This window comes from Sorex fumeus, unplaced genomic scaffold (genome assembly GCF_029834395.1).
Source record: "Sorex fumeus unplaced genomic scaffold, SorFum_2.1 ptg000034l, whole genome shotgun sequence".
NCBI classification, from domain to species: domain Eukaryota; kingdom Metazoa; phylum Chordata; class Mammalia; order Eulipotyphla; family Soricidae; genus Sorex; species Sorex fumeus.
This window is the reverse complement of record NW_026606091.1, coordinates 17,327,198-17,345,707: the sequence shown is the minus strand read 5'-3', so window position 1 is coordinate 17,345,707 and position 18,510 is coordinate 17,327,198. Positions and strand designations below refer to the sequence as shown.

The 18,510-nt window shown below is 38.1% G+C and overlaps 1 protein-coding gene across 1 annotated transcript in view; it reads right to left on the bottom strand.

Annotated features, from left to right (window-relative positions):
• The window catches only part of IFT74 (intraflagellar transport 74), an 87,483-nt gene that overhangs the window by 23,906 nt on the left and 45,067 nt on the right, over positions 1-18,510 (bottom strand). Inside the window, exons 12-14 of the mRNA XM_056116983.1 lie at positions 15,406-15,446; positions 11,586-11,665; positions 1,976-2,029 (exon numbers count right to left, since the gene is read on the bottom strand). Coding sequence (XP_055972958.1) covers positions 1,976-2,029; positions 11,586-11,665; positions 15,406-15,446 — 175 coding nt within the window. The remainder of the gene's footprint in view (positions 1-1,975; positions 2,030-11,585; positions 11,666-15,405; positions 15,447-18,510) is intronic.

The following is an 18,510-nucleotide window of genomic DNA, read 5'->3' as shown; positions in this document are numbered from 1 at the left end:
CCTTTCTCTAAACATAATTTATGGTTTACACTCTTCAAATTGTAAAAAAATTTGATTTTAATAATTTAAAGTTTATTTTTATTGGATAACATATAATGAAGTTCAAGTCTCTCAAGAGTTCTAAGAATTTTCAAAGTTAATATTCTTGTAATTCACATATTGGTAACTCACACACACACACATACACAGCGTCTTGATCAATAATTCTATCATAACCCAGATACCTTAATCAGTACTATTCCTGTGAAGAGAAACTACTAACCTAACCTCTAACTTCACAGATACTGTATCTTGTTTTTTATTTATATTAATGATAGCAACTTATTTCTTTAGGATGAAGAGGTTTTCAAATTAAAGAAGCAAGTACCAAAAGTACCAAATTAAGAATGAAAAGAAAGCAACATTACTATGTAGAGGCCCTCCCGTTTATCATCGATTTGCTCGAGCGGGCCCAGTAACGTCTCCATTGGAGACTTTGTTGTTACTGTGTCTGGCATATTGAATACTCTCGGTAGCTTGCCGGGCTCTCCGAGAGGGGCGGAGGAATCGAACTCGGGTCGGCCATGTTGGCTGCGTGCAAGGCAGACGCCCTACCCGCTGTGCTACCGCTCAGGTACTGTACTGTAGCAGCAGTAAGGTCCTCCCGTTGATCATCGATTTGCACAAGTGCGCACCAGTAACGTTCTCACAACAAACTGTGAGACTTGTTGTTACTGTTTTTGGCATACTGAATATATACTGAATACATCACGGGGAGCTTACGGAGCTTACTGAAAAATATTTTTAAAATATTTAATGTAATGATATGACATAGAAAATAAAGAACACTCTTAAAGAAAATACTCTATAATTCTACTGCTAAAAAGGAGGTATTTAACTTCACATTATTTCTGTACCTGCCAAAAAATAAAACTTACAGGTAAAATTAATTATACTGTTAGCTTTGAATAGTGAATTAATATTAAGATACTTTTGGTACCTGTTGAAATTTAATAGAAATCTTGAGATGCTGTTAAGTCAAAAGTCAGCAATTGCTGCTTTATAATATTCTTGTTGGAAGTGAACACCAAACCTATAAAACTTCAGAGTCTATTAGGGAAGAAGATCAATGATAGAACCCATGCTTTGAGTAAGTAAGGACATTAGTTTGATCCTGATAGCACACAAACACACACACACAGTCACACACACACACACAAACTCACACACACACATACACATACATACTTCTAACAAAATGATAATTAAGAAGGAAATCAATACGGCCAGAGAGATGCCCCCCTTAAATTAGAGCACCTGCTTTGCATGTAGGAGTCCAGATTCAATCCCCTGCAACACTTGTCCCTTATGCTCTACTGGGTGTGTACTCACCCCAAAAACATATTTTAAAGAAGGAAACCAAAAATAGATAATACATATTAATGTTTAAAGTTTCTGAATATATAATGTAAGTGGAAGTAAAGATCTACTCATAAAGCCCAATTAACATTTTTTTCAAATGTGACAATAGGATATTAAAGTCACAGATGGTAACAGAATCAAGTAATAAGATCTGTTATAAGGGCTAATAAATGAGATATATATTATAAAATATTTTTTAAAAATTTTTAAAAAGTGAAAGATATTAAAGGTGAATCTAATGAAGCATACAAAAGAAAGCAATTAGTGATCTACAAATACTCTCTACAGACTATGAAAGTGAAGACTAGTTTTAGAATCTGTCCCCAACACAGAATCATATACACATATACACATATCTAAGGACTGTTTTCAGAATTCTCTACCCATGCCTAAATTATGTCAGCTATCTAGTATTAAAAAACCGCTTTCAATATCCATACTAAGGCATTTATTATTAGTGTTAGATCTCTGATTTGAATCTCTGATTCATAAAAATGAACTAAGTTTCTAATTTGATATAAAATTAAGTTATTTGAGAATATGACATTTATATATCTACAATATTATCACTTACTATCCATATTTTCCTCTCTTTTTTTAAGCTCCTTGTACTTCTGATTCATTTCACCTATAAGAAATATAAAATACAACATTAATTTCAAAGACACCAAATATTGCTCTAAATTAGAAATATGACTTTGGAACTATACTTGGTAATGAAGGTTATATAACTCGACTTTGTTGATAAATCTGCATTGAACAAAAACACTAAATAATTGCATTCACTTAAAATTATAATGTCAGGTGTCAATTTTAACTAAATAAGAAATAAATTAAAAGTATCTTTTAGGTACTCTATATACCATTCATCAACCTAAAATACTCAATATTTCATTAATATAAAATTCTTTCACACTGGTTTACAGTTTCTTAAAATAGCAATCTCTAAATGTCTATTTAGGGAAATCTTTTCCTGACTAGAAAGGATTTAAAGACTTTACGATGAATACTTTATTCCCTACTTGAGGTATTCAATCATGAATACTACCAATAATAAGAAACTGGCATCTATCCAAGAGCCTCAAAACACTATCTGGAAAAACCTTTTGCACTCCTATGTCCATTTTAGCAACTGGTGATGATAAGGACTTACTCCTGCCTCTACACACAGGGATCACTCCTGACAGGTTCAGGGGATCATATGGGGTACCAGGGACAGAACCCAGGTAGGCAACATGGAAGGCAAGTGCCCTACCACTGCATGATCTGGCCCCACTCTTGTGTTCATTGTAGCACTGTTCACAATAGCTAAGATCTGGAAACAATAAAGTACCCAATCACAGAAGACTGGGCAAAGAAACTATAGTAAAATCACGCACTGGGATAGTACCCAGCAATGAGAAAGATGAAATCACATGATTTGCTGCTCTGCGGGTTGAAGTACAGGTATTATGCTGAGGGAAGTCAGTGAGGAGGAGGACAAATATAGAATGGTCTTTCTCATATGTGGAATATAAAGAAACATAGTAAGGGGAAAACAAGTGGCCAAAGCCTACTGAAGCTAAGAGTTGCCATACAGAAACTGAATTTACCAAGAGGGTGAGGGGGTGGGTGCCAGGGGACCTTGACACATTGGTAGAGGAATACTGACACTCTGATGTTGGGTGTATTCCTGAAATCTCATTAAAAATACTCTATAATTATAGAGTATTTTTATAGTATTGTAAACCATATATAGTATAGTATTTTATAGTATTATAAACCATAGTAGCTAAATAAAAATTGAAAAAATAAAAGGAAAACAAGTTCTCAAGAAAGTTCATTTTATCTTTTAAAAGTCTATAACAGCATAAAATATTTTGTGGGGAAATGAGTTATGAGTACACAAAGATGACAGCAAAGACAAAGATCGAAGTAATTGTTATCTTTTTAGCTTTCTGGGCTATATTTTTTCCTAAACACACCAAGGTCATCCCTGACAGAGAGAAAATCTTGCCAATGCTGCCAAAGCAGTATTGGTAGTAGAAAGTTCAAAGTGACTCAAAAGGAAAGTCACTATCCAAAGACAGTAAATATCCAGTGGCCCTGAATACCTACCCAGGCAGCACCCAAAATCAAAGGGAAACACTGGGTCCATGTTGAGTGAGACTATGATGCATTAATAATTTCACTTCAAATGACTAACTGCAAACAATAAACAAGGGCCCAGAGCATGCTGACATAGCACAATTGGTTGTGATGGGGGAGGGAGAGATAATTAGTTATGGGAACAAAGCTCATGTATGTTTACATAAAAAATATATAGAGAGTATTTCTTAAATGGTAATAATACCACCCTCTCCTTCCTCCCCTACCCCCAGATGCTAAAATAATAAATGCTAAAAAATAAAATAAAAAGGGGTGATGGTAGGACACTTTCTATTATTTTACTTAAAGAAGGTAGATTTTCAGAAGAGCACTGAGTAACTTTTTTTTTCCTGAAAAATGAGAAGTAGGTCAGATAGGTCTGGAAACCTTTGCTATAAGTGATTTGAGATTAGCTAAATAAAAATGTCACCATTTGGAGGCCAAAATGATAGTACAGTGGCTAGAGTATTTGCCTTGCGTATGGTTGACCCAGTTCCACTCCTCAGCATACCATATAGTCCCCTGAGCCCTGCCAGAAGTAATCCTGGAGTGCAGAGCTAGGAGTAAGCCCTGTGAGCTGTGATTGGGGTATGGCTCCAAAAACCAAAGAGAAAAGAAGACTCACCCTATGGCAATTTTTTTCCCAATGATTTTTTTTTTGTGAGAATAACAGAGAATGAGTTAAAGTTTTAGCACACAGCATGTGGAATAGCCTCAATGGAGGATGATTCACATGTAAATATACATTTAAGTAAAAGAAAAACTAGTATCTGCTCAACTTTCCATGGCATAGATTACTAAAATAACTCTACTTCCTTGAATTGGCTCTGTGAGAAGTTACACTCTTGATAGATTGGTCAGGTAATAAGATATAATGAGGAAGACCTATATCATAGGCTTCATAGCAATTTAACTATTTCATCTTTTCTCCTCTAAACTTAAACAGAATTTCCTGTATATACTACGCCAGCCCTTCACCTAGCAATTAAACTTTAATCTATAAAAAAAATTCTGGCCTTTTATTGACATCATTCTCAGTAACATTATGACTCCATCAAATCTAAGGGAGAAATTTCCAGTCCTTATCTTAGTGAAACAACATTTGATTTACCAACTCAGTCCCACTTCTTTCAATTTGAGTAGTTGAACTCTGGCTTTTCTTAACTCGGATTATGCCTCTTCTGTCTTCAAGATTTTCTTGCCTTTTCATTTAAACTCTGTGTTCTGCTGTAAAAGGACTTCTAAAGCTACATTATATGCAAGGAAATCCCATTCATACTTGTGGTTTAAGAATTCTCAAATTTGACCTTTTCCCTAATTCTCATATTGTCGCATCCAATTGCTCACTTGACAAAATCAAGTGAACCTCTTTCAGGATATACCAATACTCAGTATATTCAAAATTTGAAAGTCTAGACCTCTCGGTATTCCCTACTGTTTGGAAGGAGCTTCATTGTGAATAGCATCCAAATCACAACCCCCAGAGATTTCTCCTCTATCTCCCTACAAATCGACATCCCTGGTAGTCATCAGTTTGAGTTGGAGGGCATATCTGGTCTGTGTCTCCTGCTGCACAGCTGGACAGCTGGATTAGATAGAACAGAGTGTCCACGTATCTGAAGCTCTGTTAAAGCTCCTCCTACATAACTTTTTGTAGAAGGCAATAGTGAGTTCCTCTATTTTGTGATTTTTTTCAGTTGCAGAATTAAATATCTGAGCAGCACATGAAAAGTGATATAAAGTGTGGCAGTCCTAAAATGGGATAAAATACAGGAATAATTATCAAATCTACCTTTAGATTATTGTAAGAAGGGACAGATAGGAGGTAGCTAATCACTACATCACACGGAGGTGCAAAACAAGTGAACAGAAGAATTGACTGTATTAAGATCAGGAATGAGGAGGAAACAAAGAAGAGGTAAAAAGACATGCTGAGAAAATTAGGGTTGTCTGGAGCTATGCTCAAATTCTAAGCATTTAATGTGGTTACAGTTCTACATAATTTGTTACACATTTGCTGAACATCTCTGATCTAAGTGTCAAATACTGTAACAGGTGTCAGAGATATGAACATAAACAATATAGCTAATTTTTTACTGTAGAAGAGCTTATAATTTACTAGGTATGTGGAAGCAAATAGGTACAGTGCAATTTAAGTGCCATATGTGTGATATGTGAGAAGTAATCTGGTATCTAGAAGGTAAAGAGAGTTCAGGATATTTTTACAAAGAAAGCAAGATACCTTAACAGGTATTATAGCAATTATAAAGATGAATAAAACTATTCTTCTTCAAGAAATTTAAACCCTCCTAAGTATATAAAAATGTACAGTATTAGTTCATGCTATTAATTTTTAAAATTTAATTAGGTCACTATTAAATTTTCCTCTCACAGCGATGAAAGAAGAAATGGTATAGATCTTTCCAAAATACTTAGGGTATTGCAGAAAGGACATAGTTTCTTGTTACTCTCTGCTATCAGCAGCAAATGGACTAAAGAAGTTATGCTCTTGTGCTATCAAGGAGGCTGACTACCACCATAACCACTTCTGTCCTCTTTGGGAAAAAGTTCATGTGAGTCTACTTCTTTAACACTATGTGATATTGTCTTGGCTCAGGGCTTACAGAACTATCAATGCTGACAAGTAGTTCTGACGCTGGAGAGATATTTTCCAAAATGGAAAACTACCCCAATTTTCTCCCAGTATTTCTGACTGTCCCTTATGTGGCATGGCTTCAGTCTCTCCATCTTTTTACCCATTTCACTCTTTCTGAGTTATAGTTCTTCTCTAACCCTTGTATTTTTAAAACTTTTAGGGATTAAACATAGGTCTTCTGCATACACACTATCCTTCAAAAAACATCTTTTGATTGGCTTCTGGGTCACACTTAATAGTGCTTCGGTTTTACTCTCAATTCAGTGCTCAGGGGCCCTGTGGTACTGGGGATCGCATTTGGGACTTCTTGCATGCATAGCTTGTACTCCAGCCTATTGGGCTCTCTCTTTGGTCCCTTCATTTATATTTTAAAGCACGGTGTAAAAAAAAGACTCCAATAATTTCTCAGAGTCCTTATATCTTAGATCTTTTTGTTAATACAAAGTCATCTATTCTGGGAGCTGTATCACTTAACTAATTAACGCTAAACTATTACGTAAAACTCCTCTAATATTTTCACATCTTTTACTTAAGTCGGGCTGGAAAGATAGCACAGCAGGTAGGGCGTTTGCCTTGTACACGGCCAATAGGGCCAACCCCGCTTCAATTCCTCCGCCCCTCTCGAAGCGCCTGGCAAGCTACCGAGAGTATCTCACCCGCACAGCAAAGCCTGGCAAGCTTCCCGTGACATATTCGATATGCCAAACACAGTAACAACGAGTCTCACAATGGAGACGTTACTGGGCCCGCTCGAGCAAATTGATGAACAATGGAAGGACACAGTGCTTACTTAAGTCAGGACACGGTCTCTTCCCCCACCCCTATTTCAATATTGGTAGAGGTTCAATAAAATTCCAGTTTTTTACATTCAGTCTACCTCCCTCCTACTTTTTACAATGCATACTGAGAAACATTTGAATAGTAATAAATGCCATTTGAAATTTTAGATAATACAATTTATATAGGTTAATTTGTATATCCTGGAGAAAATACTTCCAAAATTTGTTTTAGAAAATGTCTTCAGTGAAAGCTGCATAATTTTTATTCTGTTCATAAAAGCATAACTACTAACAGACACTAACATTTATGTGCACTTTTCTGTTTATTTGTTCTTTTGAGCCACATTTGGTAGTGCTCAGGGCTTACTCCTGGTTGTGTTCAGGGATCACTCCTGGCAGGGAGTGGGGGACTCTCTGGGGTGCCAGGGATGAAAAGAGGTTGTACCATGCCACAAAAGATCCTTACCCACTGTGCTAGTTCTCCAGCGTCTTGTGTGCACTTTTTAAATTGTATGCTATTCTGGGTTATACATTATACACATACTCTATTCATCTAATATCCACAATAGTCTGAACAGGCAAGAGGCACTATTATTATCTGTTTTAAAGATGAGGAAATATGGGGATGGAGCAATAGTACAGCGGGGAGTGCATTTGCCTTGCACACGGCTGACCTGGGTTTGATCCCCGCATCCCAAATGGTCCCCCAAGCACTGCCAGAAGTAATTCCTAAGTGCAGAACCAGGAGTAACCCCTAAGCATTGCTGGGTATGGCCCAAAAACAAAATAAATAAATAAAAAGACGAGGAAATAATGGTACAGGAAGGTCAAGTAGTATGTACATATAAGTAAAATTGCACAGCCCAGTTTTGAATGTAGGAATTCTAATCGTAGAATAAAACTGAACAAAACTATGAACAAAACTATTTAGTTTTTATATTCCATTTTACTGAACACCACCAAAGAGTAAAAGCACTTGACCTAGGCTTGGAACTGAGTAGAAGGAAGAATGCTACAAAAAAAACCCAAACAAACAAAAAAGCAAAACAAAAAACCAGCAGTATTTTATATTTCATTTTTCTTGAAAAAAGAACACATATTAAGTTAAAATGAGTTCATTCAGAGCTTATAATAATGTAATGGTTCTCCATCATGACATTATTAGGATATACATTAACCACAATGCAGCAGTAAGATTTTTTGGTGTTATATTAATAAGCATATGATATTCACTCTTATACAAGCAAATCTAGCTGGTCTTCAGGAATATATAGTACTCTTAAAAATAAAGGAATGACAAGCCTGGAGCAATAGTACAGCGGGTAAGGTGTTTGTCTTGCACATGGCTGAGCTGTTTTCAATTCCTGGCATACCATATGGTCAAGGGCCACCAGGAGTAATTTCTGAGTGCAGAGCCAGGAGTAACCCCTGAGCATCACTGGGTATGACCAAAAAAGAAAAAGAAAAAAAAAATAGAAAAGAATATAATGACGGTGGGCAACATGAATTCTGTGGTCTGGTAGACCATAGCCACTGCATTATATTCTTTCACAATGATAGTAAGGTGTTCAGATTCTGTAAATCCAAGGGTTATAAGAACTTTTAAAAGAAGTGAAATTCTCTTAAGTCAGGATGAAAACATTCCGGAAAGCAGCTGGCAAAAGAGCTTACTGAAGATAATTCATATGAATTTGAAAAATATAGAAATGGACCTATCAAGTGCCAGCAAGAGGATTGGAACAAAATTATTGATGCAATTGCAGAGAGGAGGAGGGATCAAATAGAAACACCAAATTAAATTTATAATGAACAATTTGAAGCAAAATTAAAAACTACAGAAAACTGAGGACATCAAAGAAAGCAATATATCCATTTTATCTATGTCACTCTTAGAGGTGAAGAAATGCAGCTGGGAGAAAAAAAATGTTAGAGAAATTTTAACATGATGTGGAAAAATGAAAGATGTTTCTTAAAATTTTCACTACCTATAACTATTTCTTTAAGTGCATTTTAAAATGAGAGAGATTAAATGCTGAGTGTTAATGAGTTAAAGAGAGAGAGAGAGAGAGAGAGAGAGAGAGAGAGAGAGAGAGAGAGAGAGAGAAAGAGAGAGAAAGGGAATCCGCCTGCCACAGAGGTGGGGTTGTCAGAGGGAGAACAGTGGGTGGATGGAGGGATACTGGGACATCGGTGGTGGAGAACAACCACTGGTGGAGGGATGGGTACTCAGTCATTGTATGACTGAAACATAAGCATGAAAGCTTTTAAATCTGTAACTGTACCTTACAGTGACTCACTAAAAAATAAAAAAAAAATTAAAAACAAAATAAAATGTCCTTTGGAGACTTAGAATTTTTACCTTTCATAAGTTCCCTCAAATGGAAGGTTTGGAAATATATCTACATTACCATCTGCAAAACAAAGGTCATTATAGATGCTAGATTGCATTTTAACATTAAGTCTTGAAGATACAAATACTAAGTTGTGAAAATTCTGTTTGTAAATACAGAAATGCATTGAAGAAATAAAATGCTCATGCCATTAGGACAATGGCACTGACTGTATTTACTAATAATTGACAAAAACTTATCACAATTATATGTAAAATTTTCTTTGCAGTAATATATATTTTCCTCTCATTAATATTGTAAAAGGGGAATACAATAAGGAACTAACAATCTCTATGATAACACAATATTTTTCTTTTACTGTCATACCAGAAAATCATAATGGGCTCATATGCTGAGTGTTAATTTTGTTGAACTATTTTAACCTAATTTTTTTTTTTTTCAGATAGGCAACTGTAGATGTTTTGGGTAAGCTGAATAGACTATTTCTGAAATGGCATTACAGTCTATATAACTTCTACTTGGAGAATCCTTAACTCTAATTTAAGATTATTCCTGGTAACACAAGTTTTCTTTTCTAGTTTAGCAGTGATTTTGAAGGAGAGGAGTCCTTGTGCCTTGAAATTCTTGATTTCTTTTCTGTAAAATCCCACTTTCTTTGTTCAAAATCAAATTTATGAGCTGCATTTTTAGACACTGTTTGAAAATTAAATTAAACTTTTTAAAGCTTAAAAAGTGAAGGGAAGATTTGTTGTAATAACACCCAAAATTCCGTTAAGGAAACATCACTGAACTTTGTTTTGGGCTAGTCTACTATGCAGATGTCTAGAAAATTAGCTCCACCTTGTGGATTATGGTAATACTACAGATCAGGCCTTTTAGAACTTTTAGAAGTAGCTATTATCTAGATGGCAAAAACTATATCCTAAAGAGCCAACAATACTGTCAGAATGTGATACAAACTACAATAGCCAAACTAAAAATGTTCCTGTCAAGGAGGCATGCTGAGGGTGGGGAAAAAAACCTGGGACAAGAGTGGAGGGAAGTTGACACTGGTAGAATTGTTCGAACATTATATACCTGAAACTCAGTTATGAATAACTATCTAAACCACTGTGCCTTAGTGTTTTTACAAATTTTAATAAAATTAGTCAAAAATAATAAATTTATAGTAAGTAGCATTGATAAAGCACTTTCACATACTATATATAGCTGTATAGAAAGAGAGGGATGAAAATTTAGTGCAGATGTCAGTATAGCAAATATTAACAACAATAACAATGATGATATAATAACTGTTTCAGCAAAAATATACACACATCTATAAAACAATGTTTTACAGGTTCTGGAGCAATAGAACAGCGAGTAGGGTGCACGCTTTGCATTTGGTAGACCTGGGTTTGATCCTTAGCAGCCCATTATGGACCCTTGAACCTTGCCAGGAGTGATCTCTGAGCTCAGAGGGAGTGATAAGCCCTGAGCACAACTGGGTATGGCTCAAAACACCAGAAAGCAAAAACCAAAAAACAAAAGACCCAACCAAGATCAATGATATACAAGAAAGTAAATGTCTATACATATTACCACACACCACACAGACCCATTACTAAAGTGCCAAGGGAATTCCTTCTTTCTGGGTGACTCTATCCTCACACTTCCATAAACTGTAACAGTTATCCTACTTAATTAACTGTTGACTAGAATGATAAAATAGAACTTAGAAATCTTTAACAAGTTTAAATAATTTATTTTTTAAAAGTTTGAAGAAAACGGGCTGGAGCAATAGCACAGCGGGTAGGGCGTTTGCCTTGCATGAGGCTGACCTGGGTTCGATTCCTCTGCCCCTCTTGGAGAGCCCGGCAAGCTACCGAGAGTATCCCGCCCACGTGGCAAAGCCTGGCAAACTACCCGTGATATATTAGATATGCCAAAAACAGTAACAACAAGTCTCACAATGGAGATGTTATTGGTGCCCGCTCAAACATATCAATGAACAACGGGAGGATGGTGCTACAGAAGAAAATAAATTCTTGTCATTTTATAACTATTTTAGTTTATTCCAAATTTTCAACCAGATGTCATGAACATTACTTATAATCTTAGTATTAATTTTATTTTATATATACTATTAATTTTTAATTATATTAATTGCAATTGCATTAATTTTTATTTTGATTTATATATTCTAATAGAGTACTCAAAACCAAAGAGACAATTAAACCAATATTGCTATTTATGTTTTATTATATACTATAAAAATATCAGAAAAATTACCTTGATGTTCTTCTAAATCCATGTCAAGTTGTCTGATGTCTTCACTAAAATGATTAATTTTTTCTCTTATCTCTGTTAACCTGTTGAAAATATAATTTAATGAAGCCATGAAAAAATTTAAATATTCAGTAAAAATAATTGACTTCAGTAAGTCTTAAATCTTTTCTAAGTATTCCTTTTCTGGGAATACTAAATCAAATTAAGGTAAAGGTAAAGGTAAAGGCCCTCCCGTTGTTCATCGATTTGCTCGAGCAGGCCCAGTAACGTTTCCATTGGAGATTTTGTTGTTACTGTGTTTGGCATATCGAATACATCACGGGTGGCTTGCCAGGCTCTGCCGTGCGGGCGAGATACTTTCGGTAGCTTGCCGGGCTCTCCGAGAGGGGTGGAGGAATCGAACTTGGATTGGCCATGTTGGCTGCGTGCAAGGCAAACGCCCTACCGCTGTGCTATCACTCCAGCCCAAATCAAATTAAGAGAATTTTTTTTAATTCTTTTTAATGTTATATTCTGAGAACGAGAACTAGAAAATAACTTCTCGGAGTTTGGTTTTATAGTCTCTGGATCTTGGCTGTTGATGGGGTTACATGGCAGTTGGTGGGTGCAACTGTCTAGCTACCAGAAGATGGGAGATCTGGGTGAGGAGGCCCAGTCCCGAATGGAGCAGGACTGGAGATCTCAGCCCCAGGTCCCGCACACCTGGCTTCCTCTGCCCGTTCCTTCATGTGTGAGGCTCGTCCGAGCCTGTGGAGAGTGATCTTAGCATGGCTGTGGCTGGGTCTCGGAGGTCTTTAGCTGTCAGGGCTCTGCTCAGGGTGGAGAGGGAAATTCAACCTGTCACCCTCCAAGGGGCCCCAGAGAGGACAGCCAGGCGTGGGGGCAGGAGACTGCATTGTTCTCTTCAGGGAGCTTGGTTTTATAGTCTCTGGATCTGAGAGCCTGGCAAGCTACAGAGAGTATTCCGCCGGCACAGCAGAGCCTGGCAAGCTACCCGTGGCATAGACAATATGCAAACAATAGTAACAATGATGCTCCTCATTCCTCTGACCCCGAAAGAGCCCCCAATATGCCATCGGGCTACACTAGCACGTGGCAGGGACAAATGGAGACATTACTGGTGCCCTCTTGAGCAAATCGATAAACAACGGGATGATAGTGATAGTGAATGTTATATTCGGGTCTCAATAAACACCCAATAAGAGAGAGAGGACAAAAGGGAATGCCCTGCCACAGAGGCAGGGTGGGATGGGTGGGATGGGGGGTGGGAGGGATACTGAGATCCGTGGTGGTGGGAAATGGGCACTGGTGGAGGGATGGGTATTTGATCACTGTATAATTGGAACCCAAGCACAAAAGTTTGTAAGTCTACAACTGTACCTCATGGTGTCTCACTAATAAAAATTTTTAAAAAGGACGTACAAAAATGAATAAATAAATAAATTTTCAGACTATCTGCCTGTAACAACAAAGTATTCTCTAGCCTTCTTTGAGCTTGATTTATAATAAATAAAAAACCTTCAGCAATATTCTTTTTGCAGCTCTATAAAAACTAAGTTGGAAAATATAAAAATCAGAAAAATTGCCATTGGTAGAAAACTGAAGTGTTAAAAATATAAATAAGGTAGTCCTACTCTTGGGGCTGGAGTGATAGTACAGTCGGTAAAGTGTTCGCCTTGCATGCGACTGACCTGGGTTCAATTCCCAGCATCCCATATGGTCCCCTACGCACCACCAGGAGTAATTCCTGAGTGCAAAGCTAGGATACACCCTGTGAATCGCTGGGTGTGACTCAAAAAGCCAAAAACCTAAAAGCAAAAAAAAAAAAGAAAAACAAAGTGCTACTCTTTACAAAGCTATAGAAATCAAAATAGTGTGGTATTGGACTAAAAATAGACATATGTAGAAATGGAATTGAATTGTTTAGTCAAGAAATAAGATATTGGATCTATTTATACTTTTTTAACAAAGGTGCCAAAAAATTAAACGGGAGGCAATATTAATATTTATTGAAAAAATATTTAACAAATGGTGCAGGGATTACTCAATATGCATAAAGAAAAGAATGAAATTGGAATCCTATTTCATAGCATGTATATTAACTTATAAACTGATCATAGATCTAAACAGAATATAAAGTTCTTTTTTTTAAATGTAGGAGTATTGCTAATTATTCAGCCACTGATTAAGCTGATAGAATTGGGCATAAACTCCACCTTTTTCTTTTTTTATAAATTTATTGAATTAACGGGAGAGCAGTTACAAAGTTTTTAGGTTTAAGTCTCGGTCATACAATGATGAAACACCCGTCCCTTCACCAGTGTCCTTTTTCCACCACCAAAAACCCCAGTATACCCCCATCACACACCCTCCACGTACCTGTGGGGCAGATGCTTTCTACATTACTCTCTCTATACTTTGATTATATTCAATATTGACACCAGACCCAACATTATTATTTGGGATTTCACCCTACCACTCAGATCTGCCGAAAAGCCTGCCATAGAAAATTTGTTTTCTATTGCTGGTTATGAATAACATATGATGTTGTGTGGCTGCAGTAATGGCTGCATGATTTTGGAATTCTGAAATTTTAACAATTAAATCTGGAGGGATTTCTGCCAAAACCTGCTGGGTGTTCCTGAGTCTCTGGGATCATGGCCATTAGTCGCTTGATCAGGAGCCAGAGAGGCATTTGTGAGCAGCGACCAGGGGCCTTGTTGGGGTGGGGATCAAAGGGCTGGGCTCTGCCCCCATCCAGTGAGGTCCCACGTGTCTCATCACTGTGGGCCCAAACCTGACTGTCCAATGGCCTCTGGAGGATGGTGACCACCAAGCTGCCAAGAGGAATAAGTCAAGGCACAAAACCTATTCCCACCTGGGTGCTGATAACCTACTGTGGAGACCGGATGCATTTCTGCCAAAAGCCACTGGGTTCCGAGATTTGTTTCTGAGTCTCTGGGATCATGGCCATTAAGCAGTTTGATCAGGAATCAAAGAGGCCTTGTTTCCAATTATATAGTGAGCCGGAGGTGGTTTGTGGGTATGTCTCCCACATACCTAACTTTTGGCTGTTTACTTTCTTGGTAAACTTTGTCCCAAGTTGTTGGGGTCTGGCCAAAGGCACAGCAGCAATTCTGGAGTATCTAGAAGTCAGGCTGCTGATGCATTCACCTCACAGGTATAGATTGACCTACTGGCGGCACCATACCCCACAGAGTGTAAAGTTCTTAAAGGCATAAAGAAATGCTATTTCTTTATTCAGACAAAAAAATACTAGCAATAAGATATAGATAAGATTGATATAATCAGGATTCAAAATTTCTGTGCTTCAAAGAAAGTTAAAAGGTGGAGGGGGAGATGGCTCAAAGGGCCAGTGGTGATGCATTGTGAGCTAGAGCCTTAGGTTTGGTTTCCCAAGTACCACTGGGGGCGGCCACAAGCACTGCACTGGGAGTAGCTCCACACCACTGAGCATGCTGAAGGTTGAAGTCTGAAACCAAGACTCTAAGGGCATCCCTTGAACACTAAGCTAAGCACAGGAGTAGCCCAAGCAGCACAGGATGTGACCCAAAAGCCAAACAAACATACATACTTCCATGAAAGCAAGCAAGCAACCAACCTCCCCTGCTCCCTCACCAGAAAAAGGGCTTTGGAAAAGCCCTATAACTATGCTGTTCAGGAGTTCTTAACTAAACATACAAGATATAGTTAAAACTGTGAATAATATTGAAACTTGCATGATTATTCATAGTGAAAACTATTGAAAAAAATTTTAAATGACAAATTGCATGTAAAAATTTCCTAGTATAAATGTACTTACTGTCTTTCCATGCTGGCTATTTCCTGGTTATCTTCTTTGACCTATAAAAAGCATAAAAAGAGAGTAGTAATTAAGGCAACTTTCTTCAGATACCAGTCTGCAGACCCACAAGTGTAGTAAGTTGAAAAACACCGGTCTAAAAAAAAAAAAGAAAACACTGGTCCTTGGTCTTGGTTTTAACTACTGGTTAATGGACCAGTATGCATGACAGGAGTTGGTTGGCAGGTATATAAAGCTTAAACAATGCTGATTATAGGATAACTCATTGTTAAGACTATCATAAAGAGAAAAACCTATTCATAGATTTTTTCCTTCGTTCTAATAGGAAGAGTGGTCATTGGTATGTCCATACCTATGCACATGACATCAAGAACTTATTACATCGTCACATTAAAATTAGTTTATATAAACATCTAGAATTTCTGAGAAAGTCTCTTCCAACATCCCTCTCCACCCCATGTGCATATGGGGTGAATATAAAAACAAAGCAGAGTTCAAGATTTAGCATTTCTATAACATTAGTATTTTAGATAGTGACTTCAAGGCTATGTAATATACCATACAATATCTAAAATATACTTGTCCTTATATATAAATTTGCTTTGAAAGGTTACTCATTGATTGGACTGGAGAGATAGCACAGCTGGCAGGGTGTATGCCTTGCATTTGGCCAACCCTGGTTCAACTCCCTCGTCCCCCTGGGAGAACCTGGCAAGCTACTGAGAGTATCCTGCCCACAGGGCAGAGCCTGTCAAGCTCCCCATGGCGTATTCGATATGCCAAAAACAATAACAAGTCTCACAATGGAGACATTACTGGTGCCTGCTCGAGCAAATCGATGAACCGGAGGACAGTGACAGTGACAGTGACTCATTGATTATCTGAAATTTAAATTAACTAGTCTTCTGTATTTTATGATAGTCCTATCCTTTCAACCTCCAATCATCTCTTTACAAGGAACTCCTAAGGTTCTAGATTCTAATGCATTGTAAGATGATTCTATGCTTCAATAATTCGGGATATCCCTAAGATTCTTCTAAATCCATTGGCTTCAATTTAAGATAAATCTTATTTATAGACTCATGACGAAAGCTGTTCTAAGGACATTATAGTTAGGGTGTGTCAGGACAAACAATAAGCTAATTATAACTATAAAAGTTATCCTTGGAATAGCAAGAAATTACTAAGTCATATGACCTTTGATATATCATGAATTCATATGCCATTTCACTTCTATTAATTTTATAGAGGCATTGATAGTAAGAATAACAAGTCAGTAGACTTAATTTTCTAAATATCAGACCCAAAACAAATAATGGGACAGATCTTAAATAAGACGAATTATTGACCAGTAGGATTTCAAGTTTTTCCTGAGAGAACCCAAAATATGTGCATTGGATCCAAAACAGGAGATAAGAATACAAAACATGGGGGTACGGTGCCACCAGCAGGTCAATCTGTACCTGTGACGTGAGTGCATCAGCAGCCTGATGGCACCGTCAGACTTTTAGATACCCCAGAATTGCTGCTGTGCCTTTGGCCAGACCCAAAAAACTTGGGGCAAAGTTTACCAAGAAAGTAAACGACCAAAAGTTAGGTATGTTGGAGACACACCCACAAACCATCTCCGGTTCAGCTATATAATTGGAGGCAAGGATTCTCTGGTTCCTGATCGAACTGTTTAACGGCCATAATCCCAGAGACTCAGAAACAAATCTCTGAACCCAAAGGCTTTTGGCAGAAATGCGTCCTGTTCCTGCAGTAGGTTACTGGCACTGGGCCAATCCAGGTGGGAATAGATTTCAGGCCTTAGCCTGTTCCCCCTGGCAGCCCAATGACCGCCATCCTCCAGAGGCCCCAGGACAGTCAGGTTTGGGCCTGCGGTGACGAGTCACACGGGGCCTCACCAGATGGGGGTGGAACTGGCCCTTTCCTCCCTGTGTAAACTCACACAAGATGGGGCACGGCACCCACAGTGGCGGCTCTATCTCTCCCGCCGCCCGCGTTCGGTAGTCTCACCCTTCTCCCACCCCGGAGAGGTCGATGGCGATGGTCAGGCAGAGGAAGGAACGAGGGCCAGGCTGGTAGGTATTAGTCATAGTTTATTCTGATTCTCTCCTCATCTCTCCTCCTGTCTCTGCCCCCATTCTTCCTCCCCCAGCTACTTCATTCTCCTTCTCCATTCCCCTTCATCCTCCTTCTCTGGAGTCTGGGTTCTGATCCTCTCTGAACTCTCTTCTTCCTTCTCCCCCCAGCCCACTCCTCCAGTACAGTTAAATCCTCTCTCCATGAGGAATTGGGGAAACAATTACACATAGGTGTGGTCACAATCAATAGGGGTAGAGATCAACAGGGGTAGAAATCTTAGCCTCAGGGAAGACCGCTCCTAGGACAGATCCTTCCTCAGCAGGAGGACCCACCCTAGAGCAGAATCCCATGGGCGTGCCTCTCCTCTCCTTGTCCGACAAGCATATAAAATATAATATAAATCATTTTGTATGGATACAGTAAGAAATATCTTAAACTTATAGAATTGCTCTCCTAGGGCCATCTTGATCTCAGACTACGGTGCTCAGGCCAGATAGTCTTTCCCACCCCTAGCAGGATCCTAGTCTTGTCGTTACCTTGGATCATGACAGCATTTGTCCATGATCAAACTCTTAACTTATAGTTAAGAATCGTGGCACTTTGGCCTGGCCCATTTCGCTGCCAGGGTAGCTCACTGCTTGCCCTGGGTCCATTCAGTCCCTCATCGGGACCCTGCTTTGGGGTGTTAGGAACTAAGGGCAACTGAGGCTTAAGTCGAGAAAGCAGATGCCCGGGAGTGAATAATATTCAAGGCCAATCAAATCCTAAGTTACAAAGCATAATGTTAACGGTCTTCCTGTATCTATACAAAAAGGATATTACTTTAAAGTAAACTGTTCATAAGGCATAAGGTGAGGAGAAAGGCAATATTTCACTCATACATATAAAATCATAGATTTCTGGGAAACTGATCTTACAAATTAACAAAGTCTGATTAAGGGGAAAGCTGATTAACTGGGTGGGAAGGAGAGCATAGGGAAGACTGTTTACTTGTTTACATGTAAACACAATGGAAGT